Source organism: Pinus tabuliformis, chromosome 1_1 (assembly GCF_031772625.1).
Source record: "Pinus tabuliformis cultivar Carrire ecotype Pingquan chromosome 1_1, CPIR1, whole genome shotgun sequence".
Lineage (NCBI taxonomy): Eukaryota > Viridiplantae > Streptophyta > Pinopsida > Pinales > Pinaceae > Pinus > Pinus tabuliformis.
Genome location: NC_142297.1, coordinates 408,903,162 through 408,917,654, shown reverse-complemented (window position 1 = coordinate 408,917,654; position 14,493 = coordinate 408,903,162). Strand labels below are relative to the sequence as shown.

Below are 14,493 nucleotides of genomic sequence, written 5' to 3'. Positions count from 1 at the left end.
CCATTAATCCATCATTAATTTACCTTTCGAACAAAAAACTGATAGACACATTTGTTGAGAATGATCTGTGATTGGTTTCATCCTGAGAGCGACCATAGAATATTATAATTGGATGAATTCAAATATCCAATAGAATGTTCTCTATCTCATTCATGCCTATTAAATTTTGATGATTTGATATGGTCATTTTAAAAGGCCTAGTTTAAAGGATTTATGAATTAGTCCTTTTATGATCGACTACTTATCCAAATCATTACATGTTTTGGTGAGAAGAACCTACTCTTCCAAATTGTGTAATTGTTTCTGTGTGTAGTTCATCCAAACGATGCCAACCAGACAACCTCTCAAGTCTCAACTCAAAGATTGATATAAGTGCAGTATGTTTAGTAGATGCACACGTTAATATCACCGCCACCATCTTCCCTCTATTTCAATTGTTTTCAAAAATAGCAGGCTCATTTGTTTTGAAGCATTGCTATGGTCTATCATTGGCCCTCCCTCCTCTATTTCAGTGTTTTCAAGAGCTATGGGCCCACTCATTTTGATGCATTGTTCTAGTCCAAAATGTTTTCAAGAGCTATGGGCCCATCTTTCTTGTGTTTGGATTGGGCCTAGCCAAGTTGGAGAGGCAGATTATGTGCCTGTGTTGAGGTGTAATTTCTCAATGAACAGGCCAAAATATCTTCTGTGTATTGCAACGCAACGACAGCTCTGATATAAAGGCTAAGTTGTAGCACAGGAGTAGAGGGCTTCTAGAGGAGGATTTGCATAGGTGTTTGAGGACTGTTAGGTTGAGTTGGGGCAGCACTGTATCTTTTACAGGAAGCCCTAGGTAGGGTCAAAAACTTTAGAAGATATTGTGCACAGGTCCAAGGATTTGAGGGCAAATGATGACGGCCTAGAGAGGTATGTTGTATGTCTTTCATGTTGATGTACAGTGGTTAGAGGACTGTTAGTGGATTTTTGGGTAACTCTAAGTGTTGTGGACAAGTGGCAGATTTGTCACAATAAGAGGGTTATAGAGTGTATGCCCTAAGAATTGACTTTTGGAGAAGGGTAGTCAAGACGAGTAGTTATTGGGCCCTAGTTCTGTGATTGACAGTGGGCCAAATCAGAGATAAGAGGGCAGCTCCAAGCCCTAAGCCTGTTCATATTTGGAGAAGTAGAGAGGAAAGAAGTAGACAGTGGTGAAAGAATCTAAGAGTTCACACTCTTGGAGGAGGATTTGCATAGGTCTTTGAAGATTGTTAGACCAAGTTGGGGCAACACTGTAGCTGTTACAGAAAGCTCTAGACAGGGCCAAAAACCTTAGAAGATATTGTGCACAGGGCCAAGTATTTGAGGGCAAATGATGGCGTCCTAGAGAGGTATGTTGTATGTCTTTCATGTTGATGTTTTGTTAGGGCTTGTAGGTCTATTTTTGGAAAGTTCTGAAGTAGACTAAGTACAATGGTTGGAGTGTTAGTGGCTATTTGGGTGGCCCTAAGAGTTATGGAAAAGTGGCAGATTTGTCACAACAAGAGGATTGTACATTTTATGCCCTAAAAATTGACTTTTGGAGGAGTACAAGGGCAGTCAAGAGGGCTAGTTCTTGTGCCCTAGTTGTGTGATTTGACAGTGGGCCAAATCAGAGATAAAATGGCAGCTCCAAGCCCCAAGTCTGGTTTTCTTTTCATGGTTTCTTTGTGGCTGCAATGTGCATATCAAGGATCATGTTTATCGAGAAACCAACCCCATTTCTCACAGAAACAAGCACCCAAAAACAGATACAACGTTTCTTATATATTTCTTGTAAGTAGAATATATTTCACGCAAATTTGATGCCTCAGAATCAGATCAGCGATGATCTCACTGTGAACTAAAGAATAATCGCATGACCTCTCTGTGAACTAAAGAATAACTACATGAGTGTGTCTCTAAACTCTGTAGGCAGCCTATATGACTCTGAAACTGCTATTCTATCTCTATATTGGTCCCTCGGTATACAATTCAAGCATTCGAAAGATTGAAAGATTGGCAAGTCGGTGCTAGAACTATTGACTAGAATATTAAGAAACCTTCCCATGAAAACTTTCAAGAGGTAACCAATAAGAAATACCTTTTCCTCTGAATACTGATTTCTTCCCAGAGCATTAGTTGCCACAATGGTCTTTCCCTGCTCTTCTCACTGGTTGCCAAGAGAATGGTTACAGTATTACGAGAGAAACTTCTCCATCCCAGCTTTAGTAAGCTGGAAAGGATTAAAAAGGTTATGGAGGCATAAACCTCTGGCTGGTTAAAAAATTATGTTATGCTACTTTAGGTATTTTTTCTGTTAGCATCAATTTTTTCCATTTTAATTTAATGGGCTTACAGACTGACTAGACATTAACATCATTTAATACAATTAATCTGCAGAGCTTTCTGCAAATTATAAAAGGAAACATAAATCCCAAATCCCAATCTCAATTCAAGACCAGTATACCAACATTGTAGATAATGACATTGTTCCACACTTACAGCAACACACATCCTTGAATTTTAGATTCTCCCCTGTTGGCAAAACACTGGTATTTTTGAATCTCTAGCCATTTTCATGTTTTCAGAATCCACAGTTGTTGTAGCTCTAGAGAACTGCTGCGAGTATAGAAGAAAGATACTTCCTTGTGGCACTCTTTCTCAGAGATAAACAGGGTGCAGAATCTTTAGAAGAAAGATACTTCTTTGTGGGATTATTTCTCAGAGATAAAGAGGGTGCAGAATTTTTCTGCATTCAGAGCTACGATTTCTTGAGTTTCTAGAATGAAAATGACTATCCAAAGTCAGTTATATTCTCTATTTCTACTTGCGGTAATAGTCTGCCTTCAAATCCTGGCTCCAAATTGTTCCGCAGTAAAAACTCACTGAATTGTGGAAAACAACATGGGTTTCCCTAGAGGGCACCCCACTATACAAGCAATAGGGCAGACACAAGAACAGAAACGTAATTCTTCTTTTTCAGTAAAGAGTCCTGAACAAGTAGTTAAATCGGTCCCTAAGTGCGTGCCCCATTTAAATTTTTTCAATCTCCAGCTATATATTTGAAAACGATGAGAATGACATCTACACTAATTGATTGCAATTGAGTATCTAAAATGCAGAGTATTTCTTATGAAATTTTACTGATTTTATGCATGGGAATGGCGTGTGATGCAAAAGTAATAATGATTCTTGAAGATAGCTGACCTGTTTGTCCTGTGGAACCGGTAATCCAAAAGATGATTGCTGGCGCTGTAATACAGATTGGCAGATGAACAGGCAAAAGCTTGCAGATTGTGCTATTGGCTTTGGCCAGAACGCCATGGGAGGAAAGGGCAGTCAGTACTATGTGGTGACCTATTCCAGTGACAACGATGCTATGAATCCTAGACCTAGTACTCTCTGCTATGCTGTTATTCAAGACGAGCTGCTCTAGATCATATTTGAGAGTGACATGGTCATTCAGCACAAAGAAGAGCTCATCATGAATAGTTTCAAGACCATTGATGGCAGACGTGTCGATGTCCATGCCCACGGTGCCTGCATAATGATACAGTATGTAACCAACATCATTATTCATGGTATCAGCATCCACAACCGCATTCAAACAGGCAATGCCTTGGTGAGGGATTTCCCTGAGCATTATGGTTGGAGAACGCTGGCAAATGGCGATGGCATTTCAATTTTTGGAGGACGCTATATCTGGATAGACCACTGTTCTCTTTCCAACTGTAACGATGGCCTAATAGATGCAATTATGGGATCCACTGCCATCACCATATCAAATAATTACTTCACTCACCATAACGAGGTCTCATACTGCCATTGGATTCCTTTCAACGAATTTACAGTTCTATCTATTAATCTCTATCACAGACAAAAAGCTGAAATGGTAATTTCTGTGCAGGTCATGCTTCTGGGTCACAGCGACAGCTATGTTCAATATGTAATAATTCAAGTAATGATCGCCTTTCATTACTTTTGTGAAGGCCTTATCCAGAGGATGCCTAGTTAAACTCTCTTCCCCACATGAAAGCAACCTCTCTGAATCTCTGTGATGTCATGGTATTGCCATAATTGCAGAAGGATTTCACAAGGTTGCATTGGTCATATTAGGAATGGAATGGTGCATTTCACAATGTCTGGCTATCTTTGGAGTAGTAGAGAGGGAAGAAGTGGACAATGGACTTCACATTCTTCACCATGTTCATGCTATTCATGTTGTAGAAACTTAATTTCTGCTTTGAAGTGAATTTGTTTGAAGTGAATATATTTCCATGTAGTGAATTTTTAACATAATATTCTAGACATCCAAAAATTGTATGCTTCAGGTCAAGATTTCTTAGCCTTTTGTATGCTCTAGGGACAACTTTAGACAACTTGTCTTCATTTGAATATTTTGGGGAATTGGTTTAAGTATGTAAGAGGACATATATATTAAGTACTTTTTAGCTCTTTTATTGCTTTCTAGTTGGAAAGCATACTACATATCAATTGGTGCTTTAAACATGTATTTCAAGCAGATTCATTAAGCATATTTATCGCTTCAGGTATGAGCACATGGGTATTATCAGCGGTATAAGAATACTTTCTTGCATTCAAAATTTTATAAATAATGAAGACACTGTAAGCCTCTCTTGTTTAACATAACTTCTTTTCCTTCTTTATACCATTCATGAATTCATTTTTAGTGTATCAAGAAGTTTGTGATTTGTACATGGAGATGTTGTTCTAGACATGTAGAAGTCTGACATGGAAAGGGTAATCTTCTTAGGTAAGAGTAGCAAATATACTCTGTACCATAATGATTTTGTTGTAGGAATAAATTGTTACATTCCTTGCAATTGAAATAGGCAGAGGTATTCATTCTATTGATCTATCATTAAATGGGTTTGCGCTGACAATCTTAGCCTTTTTTCTAACAATCTTTCTTTTGTTTTGTATTTTCACAGTCCAGATGGGTACACTGTTGCATTGCCTGCAGGAGATGAGACTCTTATTTTTTGGCAAGTCTTTGGAGCTCCTGATACCTTAAAGAGGACAAAGCATAAAGATGCAACTGGTGCTTTTAACATGTATCTCACGCATATCTACTAAGCAGATTGTCCTCGTTCAGGAATGAGCATAAGGGTATTATCTGCTCACATTGATTTAGCTAGAACCAGCTCACCTTATGGAAATATCCATATATGGTTAAGATAAGATAGCTTTACAGGTCACACATCTAGAGTGATGCATCTGGCAGAGGTATTCATTGTATTGATCTAACGCTAAATGGATTTTGTGTTGAAAGTCTTTGTTTTTTTGCTAACAGTCTTTCCTTTGTTTTTGTGTCGACACAATGACACCATTTCCTTTGTATTTGGTAAGTCTTTGGAGCTCTTGATACCTTCAAGAGTACCAAGAGTAAAGATGCGGATGGCGCGTTAAATATGTATTTCAAGCCGATTCGTTTAGAAGATTTACAGCTTCAGGTATGAGCACATGGGTATTATCTGTGGTATAAGAATAATTTCTTGCATTCAGATATTATAAATAAAGAAGTCATTGTAAGCCTCTCTTGTTTAACATAACTCTTTTTCCTTTTTATACCATTTCTCTAACCATTCATGAATTCATATTTAGTGTATCAAGAGGTTTGTGATTTTTACATGGAGATGTTATTCTGGACATGTACAAGTCTAACATGGAAAGGGTAATCTTCTCAGGTAAGAGTAGCGAATATACTCTGTGCCATAATGATTTTGTTATAGGAATAAATTGTTACATCCCCTGCAATTTAAATAGGCAGAGATATTGATTCTATTGATCTACCGCTAAACGGGTTTGTGGTGACAGACTTAGCCTTTTTGCTGACACTCTTTCTTTTGTTTTGTATTTTCAGAGTCCAGATGGTTACATCGTTGCATTGGTTGTAGGAGATGAGACCCTTAGGTTTTGGCATGTCTTTGGAGCTCCTGATACCTTAAAGAGGACAAAGCGTAAAGATGTGGCTGGTGCTTTTAACATGTATCTCACACATATCCATTAAGCAGATTGTCCTCCTTCAGGAATGAGCACAAGGGTATTATCTGCTCACATTGATTTAGCCAGAACCAGCTGACCTTATGGAAATATACATATATGGTTAAGATAAGATAGCTTTACAGGTCACGCGTCTAGAATGTTGCATCTGGCAGAGGTTTTCATTATATTGATCTAACACTAAATGGATTTTGTGTTGAAAGGCTTTGTTTTTGTGCTAACATCCTTTCCTTTGTTTTTATGTTGACATAATGACAACCTTTCCTTTGTATTTGGTAAGTCTTTGGAACTCTTGAAACCTGAAAGAGTACCAAGAGTAAAGATGTGGATGGTGCTTTAAACATGTTTTTCAAGCAGATTCGTTAAGCAGATTTTCCGCTTCAGGTATGAGCACATGGGTATTATCTGTGGTATAAGAATAATTTCTTTCATTCAAAATATTATAAATAAAGAAGACAATGTAAGACTCTCTTGTTTAACATAATTTTTTTTCCTTCTTTATATCATTTCTCTAACCATTCATGAATTCATTTTTAGTGTATCAAGAGGTTTGTGATTTGTACATGGAGATGCCTAACATAAGGAAAACATAATAAACATTGATGACTTTTCCATTCAACCACCCTTTTCTAGGAGTCCAATCACAAAGATAGCTATCACAAGGAAAACACCTTATCGACGTATTCCCAATGTTTCATGTGAAATAAGTGAGCACGAGGTTCATAGTGACACTATGAGCACCATTGGTATGTGAATCAATAGGTCCACATAAAAATTGATATATGCATGACCGACTGGTAGGCATAGAATTTTATCACTTTGTTGGATTACATAATGCTATAATGATCTAGTAGTGCCCCCCTATAATGTGCAAAATGATATGATTACATGAAAAGTTTGGATGATGTCTCACTCAAGTTACTAGTGTCATTGTGTTGTCATAATAGTGACAGGCGTCTCCCCACTTATGTGAGATTAAAGTGGACTCTGATGTTAAATTAAACCTCTAGTCAATGTCACCCATGTTTGTATAACCTTATAAGACACTGACAAAATTCCAAAAAGAGAAGAGTGCAGGACATTCCTATATGTTTTTTATTACAATGACAGATCCATTACCATAGTGGTCACTCTGTTTGAAAGGAAATGGATGTTCGATTGGCATGTTATTGTTTTCCAATAGGGAGGAATCTATAGTAGTGCATAGCAAAACAAAAAACTGATTTGGTACTTTCAACAAAGAGGCATGTGCCAGTAAAGTAGAGTTGACAGCCTTCCTTACGTGTTTGACAACTCTTAACTGTAAAAAAATTTAATGTCCATTTTATGTGGATGAAACTTCCCCAAAAGTTTAATAATGTCTAACCCTAGCTGTGATCAAATAGTTTTAGCCTTCATTACCATGTGCGCATTGTTTTCGAATTTTTTTATTTTGAAGTGGGTTACCTGCTTGCTCGGTACCACACTAGCGATGAACCAATCAAGCTAGCTCAGGACTTCTTCTTTGAAAATTTCCCATTATCAATTCCTCTGTCATTACTTCATTCCTTCACTATTAAATACAATCTAGAGGCATTCCATGCCCTTTCATCGGCTCACCTTCTGAGGTTTCACATCTCGCAGGCATTCCAAGCCTTTGTATTGTTCAATCATCCTCTTGGTTTTTTAATAGAATTTGATCAAATTGGTTTTTTTTTTTTTTTTTGTGAGTATCAGACCTTGTGAGGTTTGATCAGAAATTGCAAGAAATTGATAATATCCATTCTAGTGTAAATCATGTTTCATCAAAGGGTCTTTGGAGATTTGTGCAGATAGATTTCTTCATGATCAGAGAAGGCCTCACCTCCAAGCACAAGATGCTCATGGAAATGCATCTGATGATGGAGAGAGGCAAAGTCTATGGCAAAAGCTTGAGGAATTTGGTGTTCCACCATTTCAAATACAATAGCAACCAGAGTGCCTTTGGCCTTCAAGAATATGAATTCTCCTGCAACAACAACCCTGCCATCTTCAACATGGCCAAGAGAAAACATCACTACTTTCCCACACATATGCTTCACTTTCCATGCATTCATCCACATCAATTTGAAGAAAAGGAAGAGCCTAACACTATTGTTCTTCCCAAGTTGGATCACAGCAATGAATACTTCAACAAGGATTGCCTTGATCATAACAAGTTGCCTGCTCTTCAGAGGCTGAGCCCTTCAATGACTTTGCCATTCAACCACCCTTTTCTAGGAGTCCAATCACAAAGATAGCTATCACAAGGAAAACACCTTATCGATGTACTCCCAATGTTTCATGTGAAATAGGTGAGCACGAGATTTACAGTGACACTATGAGCACCATTGGTATGTGAATCAATGGGTCCACATAAAAATTGATATATGCATGACCGACTAGTAGGCATGGAATTTTATCACTTTGCTGGATTACATAACGCTAGAATGATCTAGTAATGCCCCCCTATAACATGCAAAATGATATGATTACATAAAAAGTTTGGACGATGTCTCACTCAAATTACTAGTGTCATCGTGTTGTCATAATAGTGACAGGCGTCTCCCCACTTATGTGAGATTAAAGTGGACTTTGATATTAAATTAAACCTCTAGTCAATGTCACCCATGTTTGTATAGCCTTATAAGACACTGACAAAACGCCAAAAAGAGAAGAGTGCAGGACATTCCTATATGTTTTTTATTACAGTGACAGATCCATTACCATAGTGGTCACTCTGTTTGAAAGGAAATGGATGTTTGATTGGCGTGTTATTGTTTTCCTATAGGGAGGAGACTATAGTACTGCATAGCGAAAAAAAACTGATTTGGTGCTTTCAACAAACAGGCATGTGCCAGTAAAGCAGAGTGGACAGCCTTCAATACATGTTTGACAACTCTTAACAGTAAAAATTTTAATGTCCATTTTATGTGGATGAAACTTCCCCACAATTTTAGTAATGTCTAACCCTAGCTGTGATCAAATAGTTTTAGCCTCCATTACCATGTGTGCATCAATTTCGAATTTTTTTATTTTGAAGTGGGTTACCTGCTTGCTCAATACCACACAATCTAAAATAAGTTGTCAGGTTTTTATTTACCATGGATCATGTGTTTAATTTCCATTGATTTCATTCCATGCATATGCAATGCAGGCCTTTAAAGTAATTCCTACGTTGGTTTTTCTCTTGGGATTATGTGTAAAATAAGTTTTCAAATGCACCTGTTTGTTCTGAACTGTTTGTTACTCCTTTTTTTGTGAAAACCTGGTTATTCAGAACTAAGTGCACATGAAAGTTTTTGTGCGCTTAATTTGCCCAATTTTTCACATCAAAATCCTTAAATATCCCTTAAAGGAATGATTTTCTGGGCTTGCAAATGCTGCAAAAATCAGACTTCGCAGTTGGCAGGGGTAAAAATTTATACAATGTTTTGCATTATACGTTTGCACCTGTGGTACTGCTAAAAAAGGCTTCACAAGTTATATGATGCCAACTTTCTCTCATAGTAGTTTTGCAAATGGTTTTTATTATTTTGGATTGAAATGAAAAAAGTAAACCTCTAGCTCATGTACCTGCCTTTTATTCGGCTCTGCTTTTACAGATCAATGTCTTACAATGTTTCCAGTTAGCTTGCTCTGTTTTCATTTATCAATTTCTTATGCTTTGTCTAGTTATTATTTGGTTGCTTGCCTATATGTCCTTGAAATATTCTAGGATTTTTATCTCATATACAAACATAAGTTTGTAGTTTTGATCGTTTATGTAATTCACCCAATTGCAGGTCCAGTCAATTGTAATTTTCCAAGGATCAACTGGTAGGCATGTTACACATTTAGTTGAAGCGAAGAAACTTGTTTCACTGTATTCAAACATGACTCCGCCTAGTGATGATGGTCCAACAAAGATACTTGTTCCACCTAGTGCTAAAGGTCCAAGAAATGGAGGAGAATCACGCTTTCCTCATCCACCTCTTAATGAAAGGATCCTTTCATCTATATCACGTAGATCTGTTGCTACACATCCTTGGCATGATCTTGAGATTGGTAAGTGCTAAGAACCTTTTTTGCCTCATTGTTTGTTTTGTTGATAATGGCCATGATCTGGTGTCATTTGTAACTTCATAATGATCACTCTGGATATAGCTTCTTTATGTAACATTCAATTGTAGGGGGTACTTGCACACATAACAAAAATACATTGATTATACAATATATTGATCATCAGGAGGTGTCTTCAATACTTAAGTGGTTTACAGAAAAGCTAGCACACCTATCCTTGCATGAAATCTGTCAGTAATTATTATTTGGTTCTGAAAAGAAATTTATCCATAAATGCTTTTATCTTGTGATTTATTGACTCTTTACTAGTGCATCGATTGATTACACTATACTAATGTCTCTGCTGCCCATGCAATGTAGTAATAATTATTCTCCTAGATTTTTTCTTTGGTTTTTATTTGGGTTGGTTGATATAAATGTGAAATTCAATGTTCGGCTGCAGGACCTAGAGCTCCTTTGGTGTTCAATTGTGTAAGTACCTAGTATCCCTCTTTAATTTTTATAGAATGTGTTCCTTACTTTGAAGGATAGGATAAAGCCTAAGGTGTGATCACATCAATCATGCTTTTTTTTTTGGTTCCCTTTTTTAACTATTGCTTGCTTCTAGGATCTAATGCCTCTGTGCCTTTGAAAAACATGATTGTCTCCTATCTGTCATATTCACACTCTCAAGCATGAGCTGGGAATATTTTTATAAACATGGTGGAACAAGTAATCAACTTCTTACTAAACCCATAGTAAAATGTTGTCTATATAGGAATAACCCAGTGGGTAGCTTGAAAGGCATATCACATTCAAATAGTAGAAACGTGTGATCACATCAATCATGTTGTTTATTTTTTTTTGGTTCCGTTTTTTAACCAGATCTTGCTTCTAGGATCTAACGCCTCTGCATCTTTGAAAATATGATTGCCTCATGTCTGTCATATTCACACTCTCAAGCATGAACTAGGAATGTTTTTATAAACATGGTGGAACAAGTAATTGGCTCCTTACTAAACTCATAGTAAAATGTTGTCTATATAGGAAAAACCCAGTGGGCCGCTTGAAAGGCATATCGCATTCAAATAGTAGAAACATGTTATCAATTTACCACATTTGAATAAGCTCATATCTCTTATTCGATTTGCCTATTTTAACATCTTTGTTTCGTCATTTCACCTATAATCATGCACTTGGCAGAGTTATTATCTATTATCTGATTACTTATTTTAACATCTTTGTTTGCTCAGTTCACCTATAATCATGCACTTGGCAGAGTTTTTATCTGCTTGTAAGATGATATCAAATATTGTTTTGTAGCTCATCCACAACTTCTTTTACTCCCAAGCGCTTAGTTAGGAGCCATTACTGATAATGATGCTGCTACAGTTGATGTTTTAGTGCTTAGTTGATTGCAATTAGGGAAGCTTGTCTAAATCTTTCCTTGTTCTCGCAATAGGGTATCATTGTTTTATATTTTCATGTAGAAATTATAAAATGTATTAGATCTTCATCTTACATAGATAAAAGGTGGTTGGGCATTACATTGATTGGCCTCCTTGGATATGCAGCTTTTTTGTTATTAAAATTGTATTTGGGACGAGCATTTTGTTATCTCATTATTTTTCTGCTCTTGATAGTGTGCCCAAAAGTATGCCCTTCATATCTCTATCCCTGATACTTTGCTTTTGTGCTTACTATCACTGGCCTTTCCTCACAGAGCCCTTAGATTAACCCTTTGCACAGTGTTTCAACTTTTCATTGCTAAGCTTGATAGAATATGGTTTCTGATGTTCTAGGCAATGAGCATCTTATAGGTATGGATAATTATCTCTGTTATCTCATACATAATTGAGATTAGAAATTATATTTTATAAGGATTCCAAGGACTACAATCAGGCATGATCATACATGCTATTATCCAATCCATGATTTCATTTCACTTATCATTTTTTGTTATTTTTCGATACTCAGGTTGTGGAAATTGGGAAGGGGAGTAAGATGAAATATGAGCTGGACAAAAAAACGGGTCTGATCAAGGTAAGCTTTATTTATTTTTAGACTTTGAAATAAGTGCTATTTTTGTAAGTAGTTTTATTGGGTACCATATTTTAGGTTAATCTTTAATTACATTTTTATTTTGTAATCTATAAATGCAGGTAGATCAAATTTTGTACTCATTAGTTTATCGCCATGTGCAGTAGAGAGTTCTGGAATCTTGAATTGTCAAAGGAAGAACTTAGAAGTTGGAAATTAAATGACCACAACCATTCCGAAAGACCATGTGAAAACAAGGTTTTCCACAAACCAATTAACTCTTCTAGAAAAATTCAACAATTCCAATTCAATAATCCTATCAGCCTCTCTTTCTACCCTTTGGGACAATTGCCAATTACAATGTTGATTTTGATTATTGTGATACACTCAGTTTGGTTATTCTCTAATTATAACTTTGGCTTTGATTATTGTGATATGCATCTTATTGCAGGTTTTTATTTTTATTTTTGTGATGTACAGCTTAGTGTAGGGAGCTGTTATACTAATTTATTATATGAGCTTTATAATATAATAATTATAATTCTTTAAATTTTATATTTAAATTTAAATTAATAAATATATAATTATAAAAGCCTCATTTAGGGAAAATCCCATATGATTGTTGAGTATTAATGTTGATTGAGATTCTACAAGTTTTAGTCAGAGATTCTGTTCACTCTTCTAATAAGAGTTTTCAAATACTTCCCATCCCACTGCAGAGAAAAATAGGTGATGTACTCTCATTTTAAAAGGGTTTGAAACTTACCTAGTATTTTCACTAGTATTCACGACATTTTTGGGCTTTGATTGGGAAGAAGCAGTGCTACCAACCAAAAATAGAGATGGTATCATCATTAAAATTTATGCTTATATTAAAGAGTATATTGGTTTTGTTTTTGATCCATTTTTATATTGAGAATTTAATAAGTTTGCAGAATCTTATTTTTATTTCGATTATTAATTATTGTTGGACACCCAGTCCTTAATGGGTTAGTGTGGAAGCTGAATGGACAAAAGGAGTCCAAGAGACCTTGGGATGTGAAACCCAATGGTCAAACAATGTACTATAAATGTATATCATTTGTCAATAAAAATTTTACTCTCATGATTTATCATTCAGATTATTCTTGCTCCCATGTATGTTTAACATGGTATCAGAGCGGGCGATTGCTGGTCCTACTCCAATTTGAGCCACTTGTTTTGTGGTCTCTATATATATGTCAGTTTTGCGTTACCTGACCTCTGTCTGCCATATTCCTTTTACCTGGCTCTCTATCAGCTAGAAGGTGTATTGTAGGAATTTACAGGGTAACTTCCACAGAAAGAATACCAAAAGGACACCGCTCACAACCAGATCTCAAATCAATACACCAGTATTTTTTACGTGGTTAAAACCCTCAGAGTGCAAGGAGGGAAACAGTCCACGGCCTGTCCCAACGTGGGTACTACAGGAAATTTATTAATCAAAGAATGAAAATTTACATAAGCTTCTCTCATGCACGGATTACCCGAACAATGACCCTCCATGCGCTTTAAATAGAACTCATGGACCAATCGGGTGTCAAGCCACGGATCAAGTGTCGGTAATACCGAGGTGAGAGTGAACTGTCGGATCACTACATATCGTGACCGTCGGATTGTAAGTTACAAAATGTACAACGGTAAAGAAACACACTTTACCTAACTCTAACCTAACTCTATACTAGACCAAGTTGAACTTAACTATATCCTATGTGTCGGAATATCCTAACATCCCCCCTTAAGAACAACTTGGGATAGGATTGAAGGATTTACAAATATGACACAATAGGAGAAGGAAGGAGGCACTAGAGCCTATCCCCCCTTAGTGACAACTTCCTGAACTCCAAGCATATATCGAAGTTTAGTGAACTTCGCCTCTGTGAGAGCCTTTGTGAAGATGTCTGCAACCTGATCATCCGTTGGACAATATTGCACTTCAAGAACATGGTCATGAATGAGCTTTCTGATGAAGTGCATGTGTAGTTCAATGTGTTTACTGCGCTGATGCTGGACTGGATCTTTGCATAGCTGAATGGCACTTTGATTATCACACCAAAGTGTGGTTGGATGCTGCTGCTCAAAGCCAAACTCTGATAGGATCTGACGAAGCCACAAGGCTTCCTTACTAGCTTCCACGGCACCACGATACTCTGCTTCTGCTGACGAAAGAGAAATGGCAGCCTGTTTCTTACAAGCCCATGTAATAGGTCCTGAACCAAGAGTGAAGACATAACCGGCAGTAGACTTCCGATCATCAAGGTCACCAGCCCAATCAGAATCAGTGAAACCAACTAACAGAGGAGCTGCTTTGGCACTGTAATGAATCCCAAACTGTACTGTACCTCGAACATAACGAAGTATTCTTTTAGCTGC

General features: G+C 36.8%; 1 protein-coding gene across 2 annotated transcripts in view; it reads right to left on the bottom strand.

The window, feature by feature from the left end:
* The window catches only part of LOC149213418 (uncharacterized), a 65,872-nt gene extending 61,726 nt beyond the window's left edge, over nt 1-4,146 (bottom strand). For both annotated transcript variants that reach the window (XM_089390753.1, XM_089390752.1), the window contains exon 1: nt 3,205-4,146. In XM_089390753.1, coding sequence (XP_089246879.1) covers nt 3,205-3,640 — 436 coding nt within the window. In that variant the 5' untranslated portion in view covers nt 3,641-4,146. The remainder of the gene's footprint in view (nt 1-3,204) is intronic.
* Between the last annotated feature and the right edge of the window lie 10,347 nt (nt 4,147-14,493).